Source organism: Lytechinus pictus, chromosome 5 (genome assembly GCF_037042905.1).
Source record: "Lytechinus pictus isolate F3 Inbred chromosome 5, Lp3.0, whole genome shotgun sequence".
NCBI lineage: Eukaryota > Metazoa > Echinodermata > Echinoidea > Temnopleuroida > Toxopneustidae > Lytechinus > Lytechinus pictus.
Window position 1 is genome coordinate 36,514,609 of NC_087249.1, and position 18,861 is coordinate 36,533,469.

The window sequence follows — 18,861 nt, forward strand, 5'->3', positions numbered from 1 at the left end:
CACCTTTTTCTCGGCGGTATAGAAGCAAAAGTCGGGGGTGCGGTTTATCCACGGTGACGGGTCTGAGCCAGCCCGTCGTAACCCCTCTGCCAGTTCACAACACATTGAGTGGCCGGGCGTAGCCGCCCAGGGCAATGTCGTTTAGAGGGGTATGAGCTGCGGGTAATGAGAAGCGATTATAACATACGCACCCACCTTCATGACACTAATTTCGACTTCATTCTCGGTTCAAAGCAGCGAAGTTCCCTGGCTAAGTTCAAAGAGAAGCCAAGCATACTCGGTAATATTTTGTCACAGCTGAGCGAGCACGAGAGTTGAGTTAGCTGAGCTAGCTTGCGTTGTATATATTGTGGTTATAGTGCGACTTAAGCTGGCGCTATTCATTTTAACCCTCGATCCCCTCCAAAGTCCCGTTTTGCGCCAGCTTATTTTTTCTTTCCCCGTTTGCTTTTCATAACATACCATGTACACCACGCAACGAGAGAGACGGCACGAAGCCGTCAAAACAACTGTAAAAAATGCCAATTTCTTTGTTTCTTGAACCTTCCTGTAATCCCGTATCCAAAATTCATGCTAAGACATCGAATGCTAGACAAATTCTGAAAGTGATTGTGAGTTTGTGATGCAAGAAATGTGAATGTTTCTTCCTCCTACGGCGGGAAAGACACAGATCATTATTTGATAAGATGTACTGGTACCGTATCGTAGTTTGCAATGTACAAGAACGGCAGTGCTGTGTGTGTGTACACTGTGACTGTGAGGTGAGTGAGTGTGTAAGTGGCCAATATTGTCGGGACCTTTCTTTCTTGCAAACATTTGTAGATGAATTGATCAAGAACAGCAGATTTCCGCATACCGGTAATCTCTTTGGATACTTTGAAATCTTTAACTTAGTTTTTGTTTCTTCGTACCTCAAGTATAATGTGAGGATTTTTTTTTTTTTTTTTTTAGTCCAAAGTTGGGGGTGCGGTTAATCCACGGGTGCACAATGAGAAACAGGAGCAAAGAAATCACAAGAGTGAGCTCTAAAATGCATATGTGATAAATTAATGGGATACTGTCTAAAAATGTATTTTCTAACAAAATATATCATTCAGGTTTCAAGTTTGTGTTAAATACTGTATTTTGACTTTCAAAATGGCCGCCATAGACATTATACTGTATTATGTACAATGCAAAGTGGGAAACCAATATTCACAGGAGTGAGCACCATAAATGCACGTAATAGTGATCTATGAGTAAAATATTGTCTGAAAGCATAATTTCTATTAAGATATATCATTTATTCTGCCAGTTAGGTGATAAATACTGTTATTGGAATGTCAAAATGGCCGCTACAGGCCCTTACGGTATTATGCACAATGTGAATGGGAACAAATCATTTCAACAGATTTTGGCTTTGCTTGGCCAAATGGTGATGTATGAGTGAAATATTGTCTGAAAACATGATTTATAACAAAATGTATCATATCTTATGTAATTTAGGTGATAAATACTGTATTTCAACATTCAAAATGGCTGCCATATGCCCTTTTTGTGAACATTATTTGTCTCCATTCAAATTGCATATTATACGATAAGGGCCTATGATGGCCATTTTCAATTTCAAAATGCAGCATTTATCACCTTAATTACACAACATTATGATATATCTCGTTATAGAAACCATGGTTTTAGACAATATTTCACCCTTAGATCACAATTCACAATTATATGCAATATTTAGAGTCAAGCAAAGCCAAATTCTGTCAAAATTCTATGTCCCATGTTACAATGTACACAATACTTTTAGGGTTTGCGTACTTTTAGGACCTATGGCAGCCATTTTGGATTTCAAAGTACAGCATTTATTACCTCCACGACCAATATGTGATGTATTTAGTTAGAAACCATGTTTAAGACAATATTTTTACTCGTACATCACAGTTATATGCATTTTATGATTCTCACTCTTGTGAAAATTAGTTTCCCTATTCGCATGTTACATAATATAATTAGGGCTTGTAGAGGTTATTTTGAATGTCAAAATACAGTATTTATCACCTATATGGCAGAAGAAATGCTATAATTTATAAAAAAATGTTTTCAAATAACATTTTACTCATACAAGTTCAGGATTATATGGATGTCATAGTCAAGCAAATCCAAGTTCTTACAAAATTATATGTCCCCATTCACATTGTAGATAATACTGTTAGTGCCTATAGGGGCCATTTTGAATTTTATAATACAGCATTTATCTCATGCATGACAAAAGAAATGATATGTCTTGCTATAAAACATGTTGTCAGACAATATTTTACTCGTAGATCACAATTACATGCATTTTATGTTTCTTACTCATGTGAAAATTAGTTTCTCCATTTGCATTGTACATGATAAATATAGGGCCTATGGTGGCCATTTTGAATTTCAAAATGCAGCATTTATCACATAAATGGCATATTAACAATTATGTTTTTAGTCAGTATTCCACTCTTTATCTTAATAATATGCATTTTAGTGCTCACTCTTAATTGTCATTTTTTTGGCCCCGGCCATTGCCATTGTACATAATACTGTTTGGGCCAGTGGGCTATTTTAGATATCAAAATACAGCAATGTTCCCATATATGACATAATAAATGATATATCTCGTTAGTAATGATGATTTGCATTAATATTACTTCGTTCATACATCGCGATTTTTTGCAGTTTAGTGCCCATTTTAGTGAAAATTGGTTTTCCTATTCATATTGTACATAATAGAGTATACTATGGCCTATAGCGGCCATTTTGAATATCAGGAAAATAAAATTTTGTCAAAAATCATTTTTTGAGAGAGTATTTCACTCCTGCCACACGATTTCATGCATTTCATAGCCAATGTGCGGACAATTTTATGATTTTCATGGGTAATTTGCATATTTTGGCGGCCATATTGGATTTTGCCAATTTGCGGAAAATGCTCAAGGTTACACGAGTGGCATCATCCAGATTCGTAATCAGCACCCTCAAATTGACAAGAAACCATCAAAAAATATTGTATATATAAAAAAACAAGGTTTGGTCAAGTTTCTATGGGGCCTATCCTGGACTACTTTCAACAACGAACGAAGATCAATTTTTTTTAATCCGACCCAATATAGCCTTACGGTTCAAAATTCTGGAATATTGACCTCAAAAAGTAGAAACATACTTCAAAAGAGTTCCGACCCGCAAAGAAAATCTTACGCAATTATTATCTATAGGGTCTATGCAACATACGACCATTACGGTACATGAATTATGGAATATTACCTGATAAATATCCTTGATTGTTTAAAACATAATACTTCGGAAGTGTGCCAAGTTGGAAAGAATCTGGATATTATTTACCTTGCGTAATTAATATATCTTTCAACAACTTACGAGTATTGCTTTTTTATCCGACCCAACATAAAATTACCTCATGAAATGATGGAATATTGACCTCTAAAAGGTTTTAGATTGTTAAAAACATATTTCGGAAGAGTTCCGATCCGCACAGAATCATATTTTTATTAGCTACCTTGCGTAAATATTATCTTTATTTTCGAAAAACATACGAGTTTCCCTTTTTGTCCGACCAAAAACATTACGGTACAGAATACCTGAAAATGTCCTTGATTGTTCAAAATATAATACTACGGAAAAGTTCCGAATCGGAAAGAATCTTAATATCATTTACCTTGCGTAATTAATATATTTTTCAACAACTTACGAGTATTGCTTTTTTATCCGAACGACATAAAATAACCTCATGAAATTATTGACCTCTAAAAGGTCCTAGATTGTTTAAAACATACTTTGAAAGAGTTCCGAGCCGCAATATTACCTGAAAATACTATTATGATATCACCTTAAAAAAAGTCCTACATTGTTCAAAACGTAATACTTTGGAAGAGTTTCAAGTCTGGAAAAAATTGTATTGATACCTTGAGTATCGCTTTTATATCCGACCCGTCATGACATTACTCCATGAAATGATGGAATATGAACCACATAAAGGTCCTAGATTGTTAGACACATATTTCGGAAGATAATGTTATCTCTATCTTCCAAATACGAACGAGTAGGCCTATATATTTTGGTCAGGCCCAATAAAATTACGGTATGAAATGATGGAATATTACCTAAAAAAATGTCCTAGATTGTTCAAAACATAATACTTCGGAAGAGTTACGAGTCGGAAAGAATCATACTGATACCTTGAGTTATTATCTATATCAACTTACGAGTATCGTTTTTTTTTATCCGACCCGACATGAAATTACTTCATGAAATGATGGAATATGAACCTCAAAAAGGTCCTAGATTGTTAAAAACATACTTCCGAAGAGTTTCGAGTCGCACAGAATCATACTGATACCTTGAGTTATTATCTATATCAACTTCTGAGTATCACTTTTTTTTATCCGACCCAACGTGAAATTACTTCATGAAATGATGGAATATGAATTTCAAAAAAGGTCCTAGATTGTTGAAAACATACTTTGGAAGATAATGTTATCTATATCTTCCAAATACGAACAAGTAGGCCTATATATCAAATTTTTTTTTCTTTTTTTTTTTGGTCCGGCCCAATAAAATTACGGTATGAAATGATGGAATATTACCTAATAAAAATGTCCTAGATTGTTCAAAACATAATACTTCGGAAGAGTTACGAGTCGGAAAGAATCATATTGATATTATTATTATTATTATCAAATTATTATAATCCGAGTATCGTTTTTTTTTTTTATCCGACCCGACATAAAGTCACGGTATTGATGCAATATTTACCTCAAAAGATCTTAGATTGTTTCTTAAGGCAAAAAACTATCATATTGGTATAGATAATCACGCAAGGTATATACTTTATATCTTTAAAAATTATTACGAGTATCGTTTTTTTTTCCGACCCAACATAAAGTCACGGTATGGACCTCAAAAGGTCTTAGATTGTTTTTAAGGCAAAAAATATCATATTGATAAAGATAATCATGCAAGGTATACTTTATATCTTTAAAGATAATTATAATACGAGTATCGTTTTTTTTTTATCCGACCCGACATAAAGTCACGGTATGGATGCAATATTCACCTCAAAAGAACTTAGATTGTTTCTTAAGGCAAAAAACTATCATATTGGTATAGATAATCACGCAAGGTACACCTTTAAAAATTGTACGAGTGTTGCTATTTTAGGTATGAAAATATTGAAGGTATAAAATTATGGAATATTGATCATGCGCTTTCTGCGACGATTGACCCTTTTTAACTCAATTCTATTATTTGTACATGGATGCATTGTTGAAATCGTGCGCTTTCTGAACTGTGATAAGAAAAATTAGGGCACCTACAAAGGGAGGGGTTGGGGAATGGAAGAGAGAGAGAGAGGGGGGGGGGGGTCAATAGAGGAAGAGAGTGAAAGCGACAAAGATAATGGAGGGGTGAGGTTGATATTCTATACGTCTTTTCATATGGGGTTGGATCAAGAAGAAGATCAACTTTTAGTTTTAAATTGTGGGAAGATGATCACGCAAATGTTATTATTTCCACCTCGAATCTCGTCAGAATTATGAAATATAAATGGAGTGTGCTTTATATTTGCAACTTTTATTGTACATTTATAATTCTGCTCATTAATTGACAATCAAATAATCTTTGAGTTTGATATGATAAACCTTCAATCTTATCGTGCGGGATAAAAAACAAGCTAGACTCATATTTGGTTGGAAGATAGTTATTATAGCTTCCCTTTCGGCCTTTTCCCTCATTTTCTTTAATTTACTTGATATACATTGTTATTTCATGCATTATTCATTATATCTGATCACCTGAGGAGAAATACACTAAACTGGAAACTTGAAATTCACAATGCAAATTACATAATAAGATCTGAGAGCGATTAAAAGGTGAAGAGGAAAGAATTATAGTAATGTCGAATTTCATTCTAAAAAAATCATTATCATCACGCGTATAATACTCATTGGTCATCTACCTATATAGTCTCAATGATCCATCATGTGCAAATGGTAGCATAGGCCTTCGCACTTGAAATATCCTCATTATCCACCCGGCCCCCTTCCACCATCGACACAATGCGGATTATAAGTTTTGCAGTACCAAACAATCCCGGCAAACAATACATCTGACCCGAATCCATTCACTCATTGATTCATTCATCCAGCTAATCACTGTTAGGCGTTCAGGTTCGTAGTAATCAATGAAAAAAACCCTCTACACGGTTTTAAGATTTTGAAGGCGTTAAGAATATTTAAAAAAACTCATTGTTAGACTCAATGTTATCGTCTATGGTTGTATGAGCATGTAGGTTTATTTTGGTTTGTAATAGTAATTTCTTCATTTGCCATTTTTCATCAATTTTCACTTCCGCTTGTTGTGGAGTTTGTATTTATTACGTATATTTGTTGAATGTAAATGTATATTACCATGGAATGTATTCTTGGAATAAATAATAGTTTGATAACGTACACGCTTCATTTGTATAACAGCATTTGTTTAAAGATTTTTCTTTGAGGGGTTTTAGAGCATGACGAAAAACCTCCATTTGAGAACACTATACCCCAGTTTCCCTTGCAATAAATTCTCTTCTCCAAGTACGACAAACCCTACTGCCCCAAGCATGCAATGTAAGTATCAAAACACCTGTTTCTTGACCTCAGTCCGAAGATAACACAACAGCCCGGCATATGCAGTCACAGCAGGGGGCCACACACGATGGGATGCATGCGCAGCGCTGAGTGCGGACCCGGTAAGCAAGCCGTCATTTCTATTCGCTTACTTTCCTTATTTCGAGGTCGATTTTCTTCGTTCGAAATTAAAAATGGACTAACATTGAATTTCTGAATACAATATGCCTTTGAAAACGTGATTAAATATCGAATACAATAATTTCATTCAGAAGGTCCTACTACAGGCAGAGAAGTCTTACGTAATAGTACAGCTGTTGTTTATCATTTCGTCCTTGGCTCAACGCTCATAATCTGGCCTGTGGAGGTGAAATTGAGACAGCGGGGATTACCTGGGCAAGCAGGGTTGATCAGGCGGGTGTTTCATAAAGCTGTTCGTAAGTTAAGAGCGACTGGTGATCCTGTCTTGCGGTAAATGGTACACACCATTGGCGATAATCACCAGTCGCTCTTTAAGTCGCTCTTAACTTACGAACAGCTTTATGAAACGGCCCCCTGGGCTTGGAAATGATGTTTTAGATTTTCAAATGCAAAATGGGGTGAAATACCGCAGTTTGCAATCTGAACTGCGGTAAATTCTCAAACGGGGGTTTGACGTAATGGAGAGCTGAGTGAGGGGGGGGGGGGTGATTTGGAAATATAACAGGGAAATAGAAGTTGATCAAGAGTTATAACAAAATGGAATGGAAGATAATCAAGAGTTATAACAAAAGGATGAAGAGTGGTCTACAAAAATATGAAGTTAGAAAGTCAAAAGGGGCCTAAGCTTTCGATCCTAGCAGAATCTTCGTCGGGCATCCCTTCATACTCGGGAAATGTCTAGACGTCAAACGTTCAATTAAAAATGTCTGGACGATTAATGTTTAATTTAACCAAATAAAGACAAGGATACGTTCGTCAAAAAAATATGAAGTGCTAGTTTAGCACTTACAGTGCTTGTATAGTGACTGCACTACAATCAGTACTTGTAGTGCAGATACTATACAAGCACTTTAAGTGGTAAAATAGCACTTTATTTTTAACAGTGTGAAGTGAAAATATGCGATCATGGATTAAAGTATAAGAGAGATTTGAAAATACCAAAAAAGTTATGAGGGGGAAAAGCAGATGAGTATAAATTGATCAAATGTTGAGTAAGGGAAGTGATTGAAAGTGGATTACTGTACTCAGAGTGCGGTATCATGGTAAGAATATATACTCTGGAAATATTTAGAAATGACCACCCAACGATCTATTCTTAACATTAGATTGTGAATGTAACTGAGGAAATACTAGGAAATACTGAGGAAAAAATAAAAAGCGCACAGTTTGGGCATCCCTTCATACTCAGGAAATGTCTAGAAATGTGCGTCAAACGTTCAATTAAAAATGTCTGGACGATTAATGTTTAATTCAACCAAATAAAGACAAGGATACGTTCGTCAAAAAAATATAAAATGCAGTTTGGACATCCCTTTATACCCAGGAAATGTTTAGAAATGACCACCCAACGATCTGTTCTGAATAATAGATTGTGAATGTATAACTGAGGAAATACAAGAATATGGTCGAAAAATTAAAAAGCGCAAAATTTAGACATCCCTTCATACTCAAGAAATGTTAAGAAATGTGCGTCAAACGTTCTATTTTTAATGTCAAATATGTTAACTATTAATTAAACTTATTAAGTACAATAGTACGATCGTCACCCCAAAAAAAATGCTGTTTGGGCATCCCTTTATACTCGGACAAGTCTAGAAATGTGCATCAAACGTTCAATTCAAAATGTCAGGTTGATTAACTTTTAATTCAACCAAATAAAGACAAGGATATTCGTCAAAAAATATAAATGCAGTTTGGACATCCCTTTCTACCCGGGAAATGTTTAGAAATGACCACCCAACGATCTGTTCTGAATAATTGATTGTGAATGTATAACTGAGGAAATACCAGAATATGGTCGTAAAAATTAAAAAGCGTCAAGTTTAGACATCCCTCATACTCGGGAAATGTTTAGAAATGTGCGTCAAACGTTCTATTCAGAAAGAAATGTGGATTAACTTTTCACTGAAAAAATACCAAAATACGTTCGGAAACTTTAAAAAAACTCTGAAGTTTAGACAGCCCTTCATACTCGGGAATTGTCTTAAAATGATCGCACATTCTTTTGAATGTAACCGAAACATACCAGAATATGTTCAGAAACATAAATAAAAAAAACTGAAGTTAAGACAGCCCTTCATACTCGGGGAAATTCCAGTTTCAAATTGTGAATGTAACTGAAAAATGTCGGAATACGTTCGTAAAAATAAAACAAAACGAAAAGTTTAAACATCCATTCATACTCGGGAAATGCTATGAAACGATCGCCCAACGATTTGTCCTGCGTTTTACATTGATTGAGTTTGAATGTTACTCCAGAAATTCGAATGCGTTTGTAAGAATAAAAAGAAAAAATCTGTTTTAATAGTTTCGGACCCGGGTTTTGGAACTAAATACTCGGAACTGTCTTGAAAATTAATGATCGCCCGACGATCTGTCCTGAGTTTTTAATTGCGAATGTAACCGAAGAAATACCAAAATACGATCGAAAAAATAAAGAAACCGCTAAGTTTAGACTCGAGGAATGTTTTGAAATGATCGCCCAACGATTTTTCCCTAGTTTTTAATTGTGAATGTTACTGAAAAAATCCAGAATACCGTTCGTAAAAATCAAAAACTCAGTTTCAACATCCCTTCATACTCGGGAAATTTATTGAAATGATAGGCCAACGATCTATTCTGAATGTCAAATTGATTAACTTTCAATATAAACTGAATATCAAGTATATGTTCGTCTAATTTCAAAAAGTGCGAAGTTTGGTCAATCCTTCATACTTGACCATATTGTCCAGCGTGTGCGACAAGCGTTGTGATAATCTGAACGTTTACATGTATTCATTCATTGATAATCCGACCATTCGCTTTGCCGTTCAGTGGCACACTCCTTTTGTGCGAGAAGACAATGAAAATCAGCAGTCTTCTCCGCTCACTACTTCAGTGAGATTCTGAACTTGAATGAACGTGAACGAACGGGGTCTATTGTCCACCCTTCTTAATCCCTGTTCAGAGCCCGTTCGCATGCAAGGAGGATTAAATCTCTTGTGCCTTAGTCCAATAAGCCTGTTCACGGTTGTAAACTGCGCACGAGCAGAAAAGGGTCATTGGAGACAACAATGAAGGTGGCTTTCAAATTCACTGACATAGGCATTTGTGATTTGATGATTATTCATGTGTTCCTTTCAAAATATTTATCACATCCAAGCTGAAGAGTAATAAATAGAGCCTTCATAATCACTGGTATTTGACAGTAGCCTAAACAATAGTCAAATGTGCCAAAGGCAGACAATAAAGCAGATATCCAAACTTTATCCCTGATGTTCTATTCTAGTCACCTGGTCTATACAATGCCTTTTGTTATTAGAATTTGAATACTCTACCGGTAAAGCTTACGCAACATCTTCATTTGAAAATGATAGTGCTTATCCTAATGAAAAATCACAAAGGTCATTTGAGAAAAGTTGATCATGAGCTAACCGTGAACTGGCTTATTCTCTTTTGGTCTAATGACCACTTGATCTAATAGCCAATTGGTCTAATGACCACTTGGTCTAATAGCAAATTGGTCTAATGACCACTTGGTCTAATAGCCAATTGGTCTAATGCCCAGTTTGGCTAATCCTCACTTGGCCCATTACTCAGTTGGTCTAGTGTGCAGTTGGTCTAATTTCCTTTTCGGCTTATTTCCACTTGGTCTAATTTCCAGAAAGTCTAACATTCATTTCGTCTACATACCACTTGGTCTAATTTGTAAAAATTAGTGACTTATTTTCAAATTTCTGGTGAAATTTGATTATTATTTAAACCCATTCCCAGTTTCTCATGTTTTCTAAGTTGTTGCAGTGAATTACTTGTATTATTATTTTTTTATTATACATGTAGGCCTATTTTTATTTTTAATTATGTACCAGTAGGCCTACTTGTACTGTAGTAAAAGAGGCTACACTTAAAAAAAAAACACCATAAAATTTCATTCAATGAATGTTGTTTTAATATACGACAAAGTTCAGTGTCTGACTGACTATCGTGCTTTCGACTTTTGGGCCGATCAAGATTCCCTGCTTTTGCCCTCATTTAGGGCATTTTCCCCTGATTTTTCCCTGATTGGAATTTTTTTTTTAAATCCCTTATTTCCTTGATTTCCCTAATGGGCTGAGAACCCTGCCAATCCATTTTAAGGAAAAGGCAAAGAAGTAGAACAAAAAACAGAATGAGAAGATATATAAGATTAATGACTACTGTGGTGATAGCTGATAAAGGTCTGCAAGCGTAGATATACTATGTTATTACACGTCAGAATGAGTTATGGCTGCTACCAAGATGGTGGCCGTGATGTCGCAGCTAACCCAATAAACCTGTATTGTGTTATCAAACTGTATCTAACTGGTATGTTATTTCCCTCCAAACTTACTATTGAAATAACTTAACAAAATATTCATAACAAAATTACATGATCTAATGGCTTTGTAACTATTGGAATCCCCCAAACTGCTTATCTATTGCGTATTTTCCATCAAGTTGAAGTATTGTCCGTAATGGTGCATAACAATGATTTAAAAGAGGCATAAACATGTTTACCAGATTCGTATCCACACAATTATAGTTTCGTTCCTTTCTTCATAATGTTATTCTGATGAAACCGTGCCATTCCACCATTACTAGTATAAGCTACAAGGTCCCCAACTTATTGTTCTGTAAATGTGCATGCAATTATGTAGTGATGAGTATGATATAGTTTTCATCATCATCTTTATTATCGATATATAGGCCTGATTATAAGAATTATATTTGATTAGAATAATTCATTTGATGAGCAACTATCTCGTCATCGATAGTCCTTTACGGTGAGGTTTTGCGCCCAGCAGCCCCACCCCAGCTCTACCCCTCCGGATACTGGCGAGATGTATTAACTGATGCATGATATTCATCCATTACGTACCATATTTGTTCAATCTAGATCAAATAAATAATAATGAATTATGTTATATTAGCATAAATTATGGACATTAGACCAAGTGTGAATTTGACCAAATGAAAATTAGACCAAGTGACAATTAGCCCAACTGGGCATTAGACCAATTGGCGATTAGACCAAGTGGTCATTAGACCATTTGGCTATTAGACCAAGTGGTCATTAGACCAAATGGATATTAGACCAAGTGGTCATTAGACCATTTGGCTATTAGACCAAGTGGTCATTAGACGAATTGGATATTAGACCAAGTGGGAATTAGACGAATTGGATATAAGACAAAGTGAGAATTAGCCCAACTGTTTCTTAGCCCAAATGGAAATTGGACGCATTGGATATTAGACCAAGTGGGAATTAGACGAATTGGATATTAGCCGAACTGGTAGTAGACGAAATGAGTTTAGACTATGTAAAGTTGGACGAAGTGGTAAGTAGACCAAGCGGTAATATACCATCTGATAATTCACCAAATTAACATCTATGATCATGGACAATAGAATTGATTTGACAAAAGGAAGTGAGATATGACAAAAACTTACATCTTCAAGTAATGGTATATATTCATCTGAGCTGTATTTGATAGCCATGTCTAGTCTTAGATTCTCAGGCATCAGAAGTGAGTTCCAGATATGTTCAAGTTTATTCTGTGTGGTTTCCTTCTGTTTGGTTAGTTTCCCTGTTTCAGTGCGCTGCAATCAATCAAAGAAAATTTCATCACTCACTTGATTTGACTGGATATGACTTCTATTTCAAGCCAATACGAACCAGCAGCCTTCTCCAGTGCCATCTCAAGTCCTCAATGACTCAAATCCAGGTTACTAACCTGCAATGCATATTCAGAGCAATGTAGTCTTATAGGACCACTTGAATGTTATTAATTCACTACTCAATACATTTATACTGCAACAATTAAGTTACCATGGAGCAAAATAACTTTTCCCCACAAAACATTTTAGTCTCCATAAACAACTTATTAAGGGGTGTATATATCAGGGGTTGGATACATTATTTTATATATATATATATATATAGTCCGGGTTATAATTGAGCAAGGTGCCACACGGAAAAGGATAAATTTTCATATAGTGCATCTAGACCAGTTTTTTACGCTGAATATGAATATATGAGGTAACCAGGCTGTATCCTGAAAATTAACCCGTGAGGGCGCTTTTTTCAAAATGGCCGCCAAATTTTAAGAACATTTGAATTTTCGTACATAGATTTTGACATAAACATTCCATTGCCACAAAATTAGTGTCATATGAAAGACAAATAAATTTCCTACAATTTGGTACCACTTATAGGGGATAAGTAAGTCATTTGGCTGAGATTTTAAGTAGAAAACTGCATTTTTTGTCATTTTTTTCCAAAAATTGAAAATTTTGCAAATACATGATTTTACATAATTCTGAGAAAAATGAATCAATTATCTTGAAATGTTCCAGAAAACTTTATTGATATACTATTATCATATGGATGAAATTCCAACTCTGTATCATTCTTCTTAGCAAATTTATAAAGTATCAAACTTGAATACTTCAATTTCAGAAATGTCGCTTTTTGTATGCATTTTCATAGACTAATACGTATAACATGTATAATATGTATAATGTATAGTTACAAATTAAATGCAATTATCTCTGCTCGTTAATCACTTGGATAGTTAAAAATAGGCTTTTCTCTATCAGCTACATAAAACAAAATGTCGGCACATCAAGGCCTAACACTCTCATGGGGTGGGGGTGTCGAAGCTCCCCCCCCCCCCCCCCTTGGCTATATCATGTTGTTGTATATTGCCTATTTGTTGAAAAAAATCATTTTTTGGAGCACCCATTGAAGCAAAAACAGGCATTTCTACTATACAGTACAGCCACTTTGATTGCTTTGAAACCACTTGGATAGGAAAGAGTAGGCTTTGTTCTACCAGCTACATCCAAAGAAGTGGAACATCGAAGCCTACCCCTCTCGGGGGGGGGGGGGGGGGCTTTTGCTTAATATTGCATATTTATTTGAAAATTCACAATTTTTGACCCAACATTGAGGCCAAAGAGCGTTTGTGCTTCAAATATTGTGCACCCCATTTTATTGATTTGAAACCACTTAGGAAAGAGTATAGTTTGTTCTACCAGCTACATATAAATAAGCACTGGCACATCGAACCCTAGCCCTCTCAGGGGCTGTCTAAGTCACCCCCCCCCCCTCTATATCAAGTATATTGCCGATTTATTGGATATTTCACCATTTTAGATCACCCATTGAGGCAAAAGCGCGTTCCTACTATACAGTGCGTCCCACAAAAAACGAAACCGAGATTTATCGATGATTTATCATAACTTAATCGCAAATACAATAGACAAATGACCTACCATTTTAAAGCTTAGAATCTACTCTTTCATCTGATATTACTTAGATTATTTCTCATTCACGCATGAGTGAGTAAAAAGAATTTGAAAAGGGGATACCAAAAAGTCACTTGGCGGGCCGTATCTGGGTTTTAAAAAGAAAACCACATTTTTAAAAAGTTCAATATCTGCTCTTTAATTTGATACCTCAATTACAGAAAATGGTCAAGAAATAACAAAGTTCTGGTTATTTGAAATAAGGCTTCAATTTCAATAATTTCATAAAATGAAGAGGTTTTACAGGCTAGCGTTCAAACTCACTTGACACTCCGTTTTGTTGACGATCAGCCATGCATTAAGTCTTTTGTTACCGTGCGATAGCTTCTGTGGGAAACCGGTGAAAACACGTTTATTTAATGAAATTATGGAAATACAAGCATTGTTTCGAGGGATCATAACTTTTTTACTACTTGACCATTTTCTGTGATTTAGGTATCAAAGAAAAGAGAAGATATTGTACTTTTTAGTCATGTGATTTTCTTTTTGAAATTCAGATACCCCCCGCCAAATGAGTTTTTGGTATCCTTTCTTCGAATTGTTTTTGCTCAATCATGCGTGAATGAGGAATAATCTAAGTAATACCAGATGAAAGAGGAGATTCTAAGCTTTACATTGGTAGGTCATTTGTCTATTTTATTTATGATTAAGTTATGATAAATCATCGCTAAATCTCGGTTTCGTTTTTTCTGGGACGCACTGTATAGTACAGCCAATTTTATTTTCTTGCAATGACTTTGAGAAGAAAGAGTAGGCTTTGCTCTATCAGCTACATAAGTGCTGGCAAATCGAAGCCTATCTCCTTCAGGTGGCTTTAGAAGTTACCCCACTAATTTTCAGTATTTGGCTATTTGTTGAAAAGTCACAATTTTGGAGCCCCCATTGAAGCAAAAAGGTGTCTCTGATATATAGTTCTGCCACTTTTATTGCCTTGAAACCATTTAGAGAGGAAAGAATAGGCTTTGCTCTATCAGCTGCATAATTTTGTGCTGGCAAATAAAAGCCTACCCCTTCCGGGGGCTGTCGAAATCAGCCCCCTCACCCCTTTGCGTTATTGCCTATTTATTGGAAATTCACAATTTTTGAGCCCCCATTGAGGTAAAGAGGCATCACTGATATATAGTTCTGCCACTTTTACTGCCTTGAAACCAATTAAGGAGGAAAGAATATGCTTTGCTCTATAAAGAAGTGCTGGCACATTGAAGCATACCCATCTGGGCGGCTGTCAAATCACCCCACCCCTCTTGCATTATTGCCTAATTATTTGAAAATTCACAATTTTGGAGCCCCCATTGAGGCGATATGCACTTCTGCTGTATAAAACACCCAATTTATCTTTCTTGAAACCACTTGGAGAGGAAAGAGTAGGTTCCCCTCTTTCAGATATATATAACAAATTGCTGCCATATCGAAGCCTGACCCACTTCAGGGGACGATACATGTAGATGTTACCCCACCTTTTTTACGATTTTTGCCAATTCATTGGAAAACTCGCCATTTTGGAGCCCCCATTGAGGCAAAAAACGTGTTTCTGGTATATAGTAGAGCCACTTCTTTATATGTACCTGTTCGAGGAAAGCCTACTCTTTCCTCTCCAAGTAGTTTTAAGGCGGTAATAGTGGCAGAACTGTATATCAGAACCGCCTTTTTGCCTAAATGGGGGCTCAAAAATGGTCAATTTTCCAATAAATAAGCAATAATGAAATAGGGGTGGGGTGAATTCAACAGCCCTCTGATGGGGATAGGCCTTTTTTGCGAGCATGTCTTTATATGTAGCTGTTAAAGCAAAGCCTATTCTTTTTCTCTCCAAATGTTTTCAAGGGTGAAAAACGGCAGAAACATAATCAGAAATGACTTTCTGCCTCAATGGGGGCTCCAAAGTGGTGACTTTTTCAATAAATAGGCAATGCAAAAGGGATGGGTGATTTCGACAGCCTCCTGGATGGGGTAGGCTTTTATTTGCCTGCACCTTTATACGTGGCTGATAAAGCAAAACCTATTCTTTCCTCCTTAAGTGGTTTCAAGGCATTAAAAGTGGCAGAACTATATATCAGAACGCCTTTTTGCCCCAATGCGGGCTCCAAAATGGTGAATTTCAAGGGGGGGGGGGGTAATTTCGACAGTCCCCTGAAGGAAGTAGGCTTTTATTTGCCTGCACTTCTTTATATGAGGCTGATCAAGCAAAACCTATTCTTTCCTCCCTAAGTGGTTTCAAGGCAGTAAAAGTGGCAGAACTATATATCAGGAACGCCTTTTTGCCTAAATGGGGGCTCCAAAATGGTGAATTTTCCAATAAATAGGCAATAATGCAAAAGGGATGGGGTGATTTCAACAGCCTCCCGGAGGGGGTATGCTTTTATTTGCCTGCACTTTTTTATGTGGCTGATAAAAGAAAACCCATTCTTTCCTCCCTAAGTGGTTTCAAGGCAGTAAAAGTGGCAGAACTATATATCAGAAACCCCTTTTTGCGTAAATGGGGACTTCAAAATGGTGAATTTTTCAATAATTATGCTATAATGCAAAAGGGATGGGGTGGTTTCAACAGGGGGAAGGCTTTTCTTTGCCAGCACTTGTTTATATGTAGCTGATAGAGCAAAGCCTACTCTTTCCTCTCCAAGTCATTGCAAGAAAATGAAATTGGCTGTACTATATAGTAGAAACGCACTTTTGCCTCAATGGGCGATTCAAAATGGTGTAATTTCCAATAAATAGGCAATATACATGATATAGAGGGGGAGGGGTTGACTTAGACAGCCCCTGAGTGGGATAGGTTTCAATGTGCCAGGGCTTAATAATATGTAGCTGATAGAGCAAAGTCTAAGCTTTTCTCTCCAAGTAATTGCAAGAAAATAAAATTGGCTGTATGATATAGAAACGCCCTTATGCCTCAATGGGTGATCCAAAATGGTGAAATTTTCTATAAGTAGGCAATATACATGATATAGAGGAGGGGGTGACTTTGACAGCCCCTGAGAGGGCTAGGGTTCGATGTGCTAGCGCTTATTTATGTAGCTGGAAGAACTAATTCTACTCTCTCAAAGCAATAAAATACTATAAAGCACAAACACATTTTTACCTCAATGTTGGGTCCAAAATGGTGAATTTCCAAATAAATTGGCAATTAGCAAAAGGGGGAGGGGTGACTTCCCCAGGGAGGGGTTGGCTACGATGTACGTGCCACTTCTTTTGATGTAGCTGGTAGAACAAAGCCTACTCTTTTCCTCTCCAAGTGGTTTGAAAGTAATTAAAGTGGCTGTATTGTATAGCAGAAATGCCTTTTGCCTCAATGGGTGCTCCAAAAAACAGTGATTTTTTTCCAACAAATAGGCAATATACAACAACATGATATAGCCAAGGGGAGGGGCTTCGACACCCCCACCCCATGAGAGTGTTAGGCCTTGATGTGCCAACATTTTGTTTTATGTAGCTGATAGAGAAAAGCCTACCCTTAACTCTCCAAGTGATTAACGAGCAGAGATAATTGCATTTAATTTATAACTATATATTATACATATTATACATGTTATACGTATTAGTCTATGGAAATGCATACAAAAAGCGACATATCTGAAATTGAAGTATTCAAGTTTGATACCTTATAAATTTGCTAAGAAGAATGATACAGAGTTGGAATTTCATCCATATGATAATAGTATATCAATAAAGTTTTCTGGAACATTTCAAGATAATTGATTCATTTTTCTTAGAAATATGTAAAATCATGTATTTGCAAAATTTTCAATTTTTGGAAAAAAATGACAAAAAATGCAGTTTTCTACTTAAAATCTCAGCCAAATAACCTACTTATCCCCTATAAATGGTACCAAATTGTAGGAAATTTATTTGTCTTTCATATGACACTAATTTTGTGGCAATGGAATGTTTATGTCGAAATCTATGTACGAAAATTCAAATGTTCTGAAAATTTGGCGGCCATTTTGAAAAAAGCGCCCTCATGGGTTAATTTTCAGGATACAGCCTGGTTACCTCATATATTCATATTCAGCGTGAAAAACTGGTTTAGAAGCACTATATGAAAATTTCTCCTTTTCCGTGTGGCACCTTGCTCAATTATAACCCGGACTAATATATATACATATTTATATAACAAAATAATGCCAATGATAACGCTTTGATTGCCAATAAAGTTTTTATTATTCACTCAAATTTCAACGGTCCTCCGTCTTCTTCAGGAGTTTACAATGTGGTATCAGATCAATCAGAGAGCGCATCCTCAGACCCCGGGGGGACCACTTCCACTGACGAGTGGATACCATGCGCGACCAAGGGGTCTCGAAAAGCACCCTAAACACGTATTTTCCATATTCTGAAAATGCACCCCTTAACAAGTATTGGCGTCTGAAACCCTACCCTTAACAAGTATTGGAAACAAAACGACACTCTTGGCAAGTATTCCCTGAAATGAACCCCTAAACAAATACAGCGATATTTTATTGTTAAAACGGTCCGTCGGTCGTCGGTTTAACCTTTACAATTTACACACCATTTGGTTTAGTACGGCCCCAGCTTCCACACCTAGGGCAAATCGGACTCTAAACACGTAGTGTTGGGGCAAAAAGGACATCCTTTATAAAACATTTTAATATTGTTTTATCATCCCCGCAAAGTTGACCCTAAACACGTAGCTTTCCTAGCGAAATAGATACCCTTTTCTCATTATTTTTGTATTTTTGACACCCTTATCACGTTACGT

The 18,861-nt window shown here is 36.2% G+C and overlaps 1 protein-coding gene across 1 annotated transcript in view; it reads right to left on the reverse strand.

Annotated features, from left to right (window-relative positions):
- Nucleotides 1-11,654: 11,654 nt before the first annotated feature.
- LOC135154176 (uncharacterized) overlaps nucleotides 11,655-18,861 on the reverse strand; it is a 96,228-nt gene continuing 89,021 nt past the window's right edge. The window contains exons 4-5 of the mRNA XM_064099484.1: nucleotides 12,288-12,437; nucleotides 11,655-11,729 (exon numbers count right to left, since the gene is read on the reverse strand). Coding sequence (XP_063955554.1) covers nucleotides 11,655-11,729; nucleotides 12,288-12,437 — 225 coding nt within the window. The remainder of the gene's footprint in view (nucleotides 11,730-12,287; nucleotides 12,438-18,861) is intronic.